Raw genomic sequence first — 8,710 nt, forward strand, 5'->3', positions numbered from 1 at the left:
GAGACAGGACATGTGAATACCAATAGAATCACGATAGCTAATAGGAGCAATATTTTTATAAAAGATGAATAGTTCAAGAAGAAAATTAATGTTGTTACAAATTGTCTCCTCTTGGAAGCCATGCATCCACAGAAAAAGCTGATCAGGTAACATTTGCAAGAAAAGGTGCAGTATTATGGTCTAACATTGGACTCAAAAGATCAAGTCTTCCATGCATAACCTTCCAAACTTGTAGCATTTTAAAATGATGAAATTAAAAAGCTGTGGCAGTAACAGTAACCATTAAAGCAAAGCAATCCCAGATACAACTAGAAATCATCATAGACAGAAAAGATCTTTATCCAAGCATGAAATGTGTCCAGATAGTGAAGTACCTTGCATGCTGTAATATTTGTAATACATAAAGATATGTACAAGGAAAGAAGGAAAAAATCATCAAAATAGCTGGATACTCACGAGCTACAGTTATATTCCTGTCACTAAATGTAACATTTGTCATGCAACTTTTTCATGAAGCTCTCTCGTCATGGTTGTATGGAGTTTTCAGAAACAAAAACTAGATAGGAATGGCATACTGCAGTACCAGAAATTATGGTAGCAAAGTAGTCCTCTGTTAAGTGAAAAGTCGAAAAATCAAATTTGCAGCAACTTTGCAATTCCCATCTTTCCATGCCATCAGTCGCATTTGCAGCCAAAGATGCTGAATTTGTACCATCAGGATTTGAGATTTCATTAGCAGAGAGTCTCTGGTACCCACGAAACAAGCCAATTGATAGCCCGACATGATGCAGCAGAGCATTCATCTTCAGTTCTTTAAATGAAATCAGATGTTCCCTCCGATAACAAAAAATCAACGCTGAACTTAAACCTCGCTGATTCTACTCAAAAATCATACTTTGTTCTCCCACTCAATAAAACAAGGCATAACATGTCAGAAATGTCAGAAGAGGAACTGAGAAAATTCCAAGACTCCAGCATTAGGCGTTTCCTCGATCCCTTGAAATGAACAACCTGTGCGTAGGAAACCAAGCAAGTGACAAACCAAAACTCCAATCTTCAATTAACTAAGTGCTTTATTCTTTTCTTTCCTTTTCTTTTATTGTTGGACAAAATGCAAGGAGTTTAAATCTCAGACAGTGATTAAGCTGATCATGATTATGACATTACCTTGACGTCCAAAGGCATGCCATGAAATTGGCCTGCCCCCTCAGGAGGAGTCCAATTATATGTGGCACATGGTAGAAATAGCACTGAAGCACCACCAATATTTTCTAGAAAAGCCTGTGCTTTGGTAAATCTCCTCAAATCAAATCCAAGATGTGATTTTACAGCCCAGGCAAGAGCTAACTGATCTCCAAGCATTCGAGAGGCACTCATAAACTTGGAACTGTAAACTTTTAGTACTTCTTGAAGGAAAATCTTCGCCCTGTGTTGCAAATAATTTACAGTAACAAAAATCATGTATGATCAGTTCACATTTTATGGTTGCCAAAAAACTGCAAGGAAAAGCATGGATCACAAGACACTAAAAAAAAAACTAAGTATTCCTTGTGACTTCTGCACAGCAGAGGGGGAAGAAACATAAACCAACCAGCAAAAGAAAAGGATAAAAAAACTCCAAACCCTCCAACACCATGCCTACCCTAAGTAACCATTTAGTTGTTGCAGGCCAGGGCTGGTGTTTCAAGAACATTGGCCACTAAAAAACTGGAAATATTCCAAATCCGTTTGCTTATCTTCATCACAGTCAAAAGGATATAGAAGGAATAGCAAAAAAAACTACAAACTAAATACCTTAAAATTGCATCAGTGGTCCCCCTTACTGCTATAAATCCTGAATTTAAAGGTTGCTCCTTGTTGTTCCGGAAGGTAAGAGCCAGGTGAAAGTTTGGGTGATCGTTAAACAAGTGTCCAAGGTCATCAACCACAGCTATATCAGAGTCAGTGAAGATGTAATGACTTATATGGCCTGGGTTCTGAGCAAGTTCCTCAAGCCTTGTTTCCAGAAAAGTCTATATGGACAGCTCAAAAATTGGAAAAAAAAAAAAAATCATTTTCATCATAAATCAAAGATATGTATCTTCTTAATCTTCAATGTGCAAGACAGAAAATCAGAGAGAGAGAGAGAGAATAAAAAAAAAAAAAGCACTGTAATTAATGAAACTCATTGGGTGTGCAGAGAAAGCATGAAATATGCCTTAAGAAACAGAACTATTAATCAAAAATAGAAATATGCTACCTATATGTCAATGTGATGTGCTCTTACAATGTAAGACCTGATCCTTTGAAGCATCAACTTGTCTCGTGAATAATCACCCTGAATGGGATACACAGTCACACTATTTCTACGCAATGAAAGATCAGAAGCTGGATCGGTCAGGATGATAACATTGCTCCGTGGCATTGTCACCTGAAAGCATACATGTGAAACATGGATTTGAACCAAATCTCCTATTACAAACAAGTGTAAACCAGATGACTGTAATTGCCAACTAGAAAGATGTAACTAACACACTTTAAACCAAAATTGTAATGCGATTATACAAAATGGCAAGTGAATTTAAAGCTAACCAAAACATAATTAAAATGCCACCATATCAAAATTAAAAAATTTGGGTCACAAGATTCTCTAGACTATCTCACAACCAGATGCTAGTAGGATGATAACCCGGTTAAATCACCTGGATAAAGTTAACGAAGACATTCAAAACAGCCATTGACCTCTCCATTTTAGTGTACGAAGCATTCCCAACAGTGACCAAATTTGATAATCTAGAGTCAGCTAATGAAGTGTTATAAACAGTAAAGACAGTGACAAAGGAGACGCTTTCTCCAGCATTCGAGGAGCTCGGTGTATGGGTCTTGTTCAGCGCTTTCGTGCCTGCTCCGCCATATGGAAAACGTTATAAATTACACATTGTATCAAAAAAAAAAAAACTTTGGCAGATTAAGAGGAGATTAAATTAAATTAAATTAAATTAAATTGTGAGAACCTTGACATTGCAAGCGATTAGGCAAGCCTTGACCGGTAGCTGGCCCAATAACTAAATGATCGAATTTCGTGTTCATTTTCTTCGGCGGGGGTTGTGCAGCTGGGTTCTGATGCAATTCTAGAACTGAAAAGGAGAGAAAAAGAATGACAGTATCATTCATTTTGAATTTTGTTTTCAGCGGTATATAAACTACAAGGAAAATTATTAAGAGGATAATCACCGTAGAAAAGATTAAGAAGGATGAAGAGCACAAGCAAGAAAAACACTAGAGAACGTCGAAATCCATTCCATGATGATGATCTCATCGCTAACCAATCTTTTCTACCCATTATTTTATTTTAATCTGGAAAAACCAAAAACACAGAATCAAGAGTGTTGAATCTCCAGTGAGATCTGGTAAAGCAAAATTTTGCTTCTTCTTCTGCGAAATTGCTGGTTTGATTTGATCCAGATTTGGATTTGGAGGCCTTTGCGTTTTAACTACAATCAAAGAAAGGTGTGTGTGCGTGTGATATTTGCAATTAGGTATAGATCAAAAAATGAAAAAATGGAAGAGGAGCTAAAAGGCGACATGTCGTTCATTAGAATCTGAAGTCTGTGCTCTTCAGTGACATGTCGTTCCATTCGGCCTCTCACGTTTGATGGCCGAAGTTCTGAGAGGTTGTTTTTGGGGTGAGAAGAATCCCATTTAATGCCGATTTAAACCGAATAATCAAATATGAGAAGAGCGAGTCATTTGTTTTCTATTCAGTTTGGTTGAAAATTGGTTTTTAAATAAATTAAAGGTTAGTAATATTAAAAATCACTCTATGAATAATATATGAAATAGAATTATTAATTCTTTTTTTATATATAAATTTGTATTAAAAAAATAAAGATATTTTTTTATCTATAAATTAAAAATTGTTTTTTTTTAAACCATGGTAAGTTTTCTTATTAAGACACAAGCTTCTAATAAAAAAAGTATTGTATGTCAAAATAAAATGAATGGATAACAAAAAAAGAGTTTCTCGTAGAAATAATTTTTATCATAAATTGAAATCATTTCATTTTTTATGAATTTCTATTTTAATTGCTTTAAGTTCATGTTAAAAAAATATATATTATAAATCAATTTTATATCTAATATGATTTCATACGGGCGGTGTTTTTAAAAATATAATTTTTAATATAAATTCCAAAAAACATTATTGTACTGAATAAAGATCTCCCATTTTGTTTGCTTTTACACATTTTTTTTAGATAAATTAAATTTCATTGCGGCTAAAATTTAAATTTTATATTCTTGGAAAAAATTTCAAACAGCAACGAGGATGGTTTCTAGGCTCGGCGTGGTATTTGTCGTCGATGCGGTGGCTTGTTGTGGCTGATCGGCGAAGAAGTTACGGCGAAGAGGGGGAGGGTTTTTTACTCTTTTTTTATGCCTAGAGTTGCGGGATTTTCTTACGTTTGAGCATTTTAGCTGCAGGTTAACCATTTTTATTTTTTTAAATATATTTTTATAATTTAAAAAATATAATACATTAAAAGGTTTATGCACATGTACAATTAAATAAATAAATAATCATTAATAACACTTGAAAACAAAACTTGAATAATCAAAAGATAGATATAAATCATAATATTTAATCTTGAAAAAATAAAACATTAAATTGATTGAATAAAATAAAAAGAAAAAAAATAACACGTAAGGGTTATACTTATTAAAAATATTATCTGAAAATAAATATTTTTTATTTTTCAAAAACATAGTTTATCTATATAAAAGATAAAAACAAAAACCATAAATGAACCATAAAAACCTCTCTAAAAATTAAACACATAACAAAAAAATCAATATTTTTTAAAAGATGCATTCTGAAATAAAATAAATTCTATCTTTTTTTTATTTTTAGATTTTTAATCGGTCATGTCATTTCATCTCTTTTCAATTATATTCTTTAAAGTTATATTTTTTAGTAACCATGCCAGACCCACCATGCCAAACACAATATGCCTTGAGACAGACAATCATACACAATACGCCTTGAGACAGACAATCATACAAGACTCAAGAATCTTGGATATGGCAGTCATGTTAGCAACAAACTACACGTTATCTATCAAGGCAGAAGACATTACGCTTGTTTTGTCCAGATTTCAATTACTATAGTGGCTGAAAAATTAAAGTCTATGCTCTTTTAACTTAAAAACATGTTTTGCAATATTATTTTTTTACCCAAAACACCCTAGAAAACCATGAAAAACTCATTCATAGTCTTAAAAAACCAAACTCAACAAATCACTCGAGCTCGAATCTATTTTTTCACAAACTTTTTAGGTATAAAAACATTTAATATAAACTCTAGCATCAAATCAAACAATTTAACGATATAAATGAATGTCAATGATAAGTTTCTCTCTCTACTACTAAAATACAAAAACCTTTCTCTCTTTTCTCAACCAAAAATTAAAAAATAATAAATATAAATTTCTGTATCAAAATAAAATTGAAATTTTTTTTAAGGAAACATATAATTATATAATTTTCATCATTGTTTAAGTTAAAAACCAAAATAAATATTTTTAAAACTTACAGCGGGTCAACTATATTTTGGTCTCCAACTTAAATAATAGTTTTGGTTAAGATTAAAGGCGTGCTTAATTCCAACAAGCAAAATAATTTTCAGTTAAAACACTTATCTTTCACTGAAACTGAGAAGCCGCGGAGTACTTGCGGTAAGAAACAAAGGCTACTTTTCATTCGATAATCTGAAAATGCACGTGTAGCTCCTAGCATTAAATTTCCAGGCAAGAACCGCAAATTCAAACCTAAAATTTGTTCCACGTTGACAACTAGGCATCAAAATTTGCCCAAGTTGACAGATTAAATTCAGCATCTATTCAAATTTGGAATCCCGACAGTACTTGCAACATAAAAGACATCGAACCAGAAGCTGAAATTAAGAAACATCGAGGCTAACATTCTGACAGTCAAAGTATCTCGCAATATTCATGAATCAAGTTCTACAAAAATGAGATCGGCAAGCATCAAAAGGCTGATCAGCTCATCCAAGATTTGAGTTCAAGGACGTGCTGACAACTAAAACCAAGGATATCTTGCCTATGCTACGAGAGTGCTGGCAGTGGTGGATTCACTGCAGGAAAAGAAGAGCTCAATAAGCACTACAGCCAAACATGACAAAAAATTAAAAATCTACAAGTATGAGATCAAAGGATATGAACTGTAGAAGGGTTTATAAGCTGATTCAATCACCAATTTTAAAGAAAGGGCATTTGTCAGGGAAAAACAATTACGTCAATTATTTATTAAGCCTTCAACTATACAAGCTATCTTATGACCAGGAAATGGTAGCAAGCTGAAAAAACACAGAATCAATCTGAATTGATAATTTAGATCGTGTCATTCTTGAAGAAAAACGATTGCAGATCTTATGAAAATGCAGTATTCCAGCCATATGTTTCCATGAATGCAGTTGAATCTATAAGCTAAAAACCAATTGTAACGACCAAAAACAGAGTCAGCACCCAATTGTGTGCCCAATTCCATTAGCACATTTGATATTAAGGTCATACAGTTTGATTCACTCAAATCATTGCAAATGAACTCAAGCCAGTTTAGAAGAGGGCAACATCACTCCAAATTATAATGTAAAAGAAAAAATAAACAGTGGTTCCTTGAAGTAGGTAGAGGCCATGCTATAATCAAGCCCCATTCCATGAGTAATTGACATATCCACCTATATTCATATGTTAGGATCCAAATTACTGTGCTAGGTGAATCCATGCTAATGAATAATGACTTGTCTGAATATAATGCACTTTTAAATTATCATTGCAGAAAGAAACATATATACTCACTATTTCCAGACTGGTGGAAGCTTCTTGGTCTTCTTGTAATAGCGAGCAAGGCGGTGGATCCTGCTCTCAACCAAAATCAACCTAAATTTGGAATCTTTATCCTTCCTGTTCCTCTCTAGATGCTTCCTAATAGCAACTGCTTTCTTAATGAGGTGGTACAGATCCTCAGGAATTTCAGGTGCAAGCCCTAACAAAAGAATAATAATTACAATTAAATGCAATAATGATGTTCGACATTCCTCATTGAAATGTTAGTGTATTACTGTAGTAAAAAGAGCATGAATAAAATATGTACCATGAGCCTTCAATATCCTCAAAATCTGGTTGCCAGTAACAGTCTTCACTTGAGCAATACCATGAGAATCACGAAGGATAACACCAATTTGAGATGGTGTCAAACCTTTCTTTGCAAACTTGCAGATATTGTCGTCAACCTAAGTGACCATGACAAAAACAATTTAAAAAAAAAAAAAAACGCATAGAACTTGTCTGAATAACAACTAAATCAATCCAATGGTTGCGATTGATGGCCAAAAGTAAAAGCTCCCAGCACTGCAATTTCCACATAAACTTCACTAAAAGTTTCCCATTTGATGCAATGCTACTGTCGCAAACTTGACCTGATCTTTCAGTGATGAGATTATATTTTCAGTAACAAAATGAAACAACTGCTCTTGTGAAGAAAAAAAAAAGGATTGCAAGCGCAAAGATTCACTTTCAATAAGCATTTAAAGAACAAAATAAATCTCCACAAACAAAGAAATCCCATCCATAAAACGTATGCAAGGAAGCCATAGTTTTCAACAATCAAATAAAGAACTAAAATACCACACACGAAAGTCTAAACATTAAAAACAAATAAAAGCGTAAGAAAAACTTGAAGGGTTTTAGTGGGTTACTCACATCTTGAGGAGAAATCTTAAGCCAACTAGGTGAGGTCCTCTTGTATGGCAAAGCAGATGCTGAGATACCCTTGCTGTATAAACAAAAAAATCAAACGGGTTCTTGAGTTAGGTTTCAAACTAAAAATCATAAAATTGTTTTATGGAATCAGTCAAGGTATAGGAACAAACCCTTTACTGTGCATACGACCCATGGCAACGACTGTGGAGATTCGCTGCTTCTTTTGCAGTCACTTTAGCTCAGCTCCTTGGTGGCTCTGTGAAACCCTAGTGAAAGAAAAACGAGGGTGGGGGTAGGGATTTTATTCTTTTGTTTAGTCCTTAGGAATTTTCGTTTCTGTTTTTTGGACCTTGTGGAACTGTCCAGCCTCCAGGTCATGGTTATTTTGGGTTGGGCCTGCATTAAACCGAAATTACTACAATCTTATTTTGTAATTTCGTGTTTAATAATTTGTTAAGAACAAAACCCTAGTCACAGAGCACATTATTTTCTTTTTTACTCCAGTGTTTTAACGTCAGCAGCCGCAACACTGACAAGTCATGGCTCTAGCTGCAATGAAACTTAAACTTGGTTCAGAGGAATCCCAGGACCAAAACTTCATCGTGTTAGAATTGTTTCTTCTTAAATAAAACATCAAAAATCTTGAAAAGGTTGTCTCTGATTTATTGTTTTTGATTGAGGTACAGGAATCCACTCTTGCAGTGAGAAATATAGGCGAATGTGTTAGCTGTGATCGATTAAAAATCAAGTCAGCTGTCGTTTACAATCTCCTCGAATGCAGTCTATCTTGACAATATTTTAGCCCATAACTTGATGAAATCAAATGGGGCCCAACCACATTATGCTTTTTGAGCCCATAAAACCTACACCAAATTACAACATTGTTTGTAGAATTGGATGCATTCAGAAACTAGCCCAGTAATCTCATAGAGTTCAGTACCGGTTGAAATCTT

General features: G+C 34.0%; 2 protein-coding genes across 2 annotated transcripts; both read right to left on the reverse strand.

Moving 5' to 3' along the window:
• Positions 1-282: 282 nt before the first annotated feature.
• Positions 283-3,528, reverse strand: LOC118041314 (uncharacterized). Its single transcript, XM_035048594.2, has 7 exons — positions 3,214-3,528; positions 2,994-3,116; positions 2,682-2,881; positions 2,267-2,410; positions 1,795-2,012; positions 1,168-1,426; positions 283-1,011 (listed from the first exon to the last, which is right to left on the reverse strand). The coding sequence occupies exons 1-7, from the start codon at positions 3,320-3,322 to the stop codon at positions 883-885; spliced, it is 1,182 nt and encodes a 393-aa protein (XP_034904485.1). The 5' UTR covers positions 3,323-3,528; the 3' UTR covers positions 283-882.
• A 2,269-nt stretch (positions 3,529-5,797) lies between these two features.
• LOC118041313 (small ribosomal subunit protein uS15z) lies at positions 5,798-8,104 on the reverse strand. The gene is made up of 5 exons (XM_035048592.2): positions 7,928-8,104; positions 7,758-7,830; positions 7,150-7,288; positions 6,855-7,041; positions 5,798-6,130 (listed from the first exon to the last, which is right to left on the reverse strand). Exons 1-5 carry the CDS (start codon positions 7,948-7,950, stop codon positions 6,097-6,099), a joined length of 456 nt encoding a protein of 151 aa, XP_034904483.1. The 5' UTR covers positions 7,951-8,104; the 3' UTR covers positions 5,798-6,096.
• Positions 8,105-8,710: the final 606 nt, after the last annotated feature.

Source organism: Populus alba, chromosome 14, assembly GCF_005239225.2.
Source record: "Populus alba chromosome 14, ASM523922v2, whole genome shotgun sequence".
Taxonomy (NCBI): Eukaryota; Viridiplantae; Streptophyta; class Magnoliopsida; order Malpighiales; family Salicaceae; genus Populus; species Populus alba.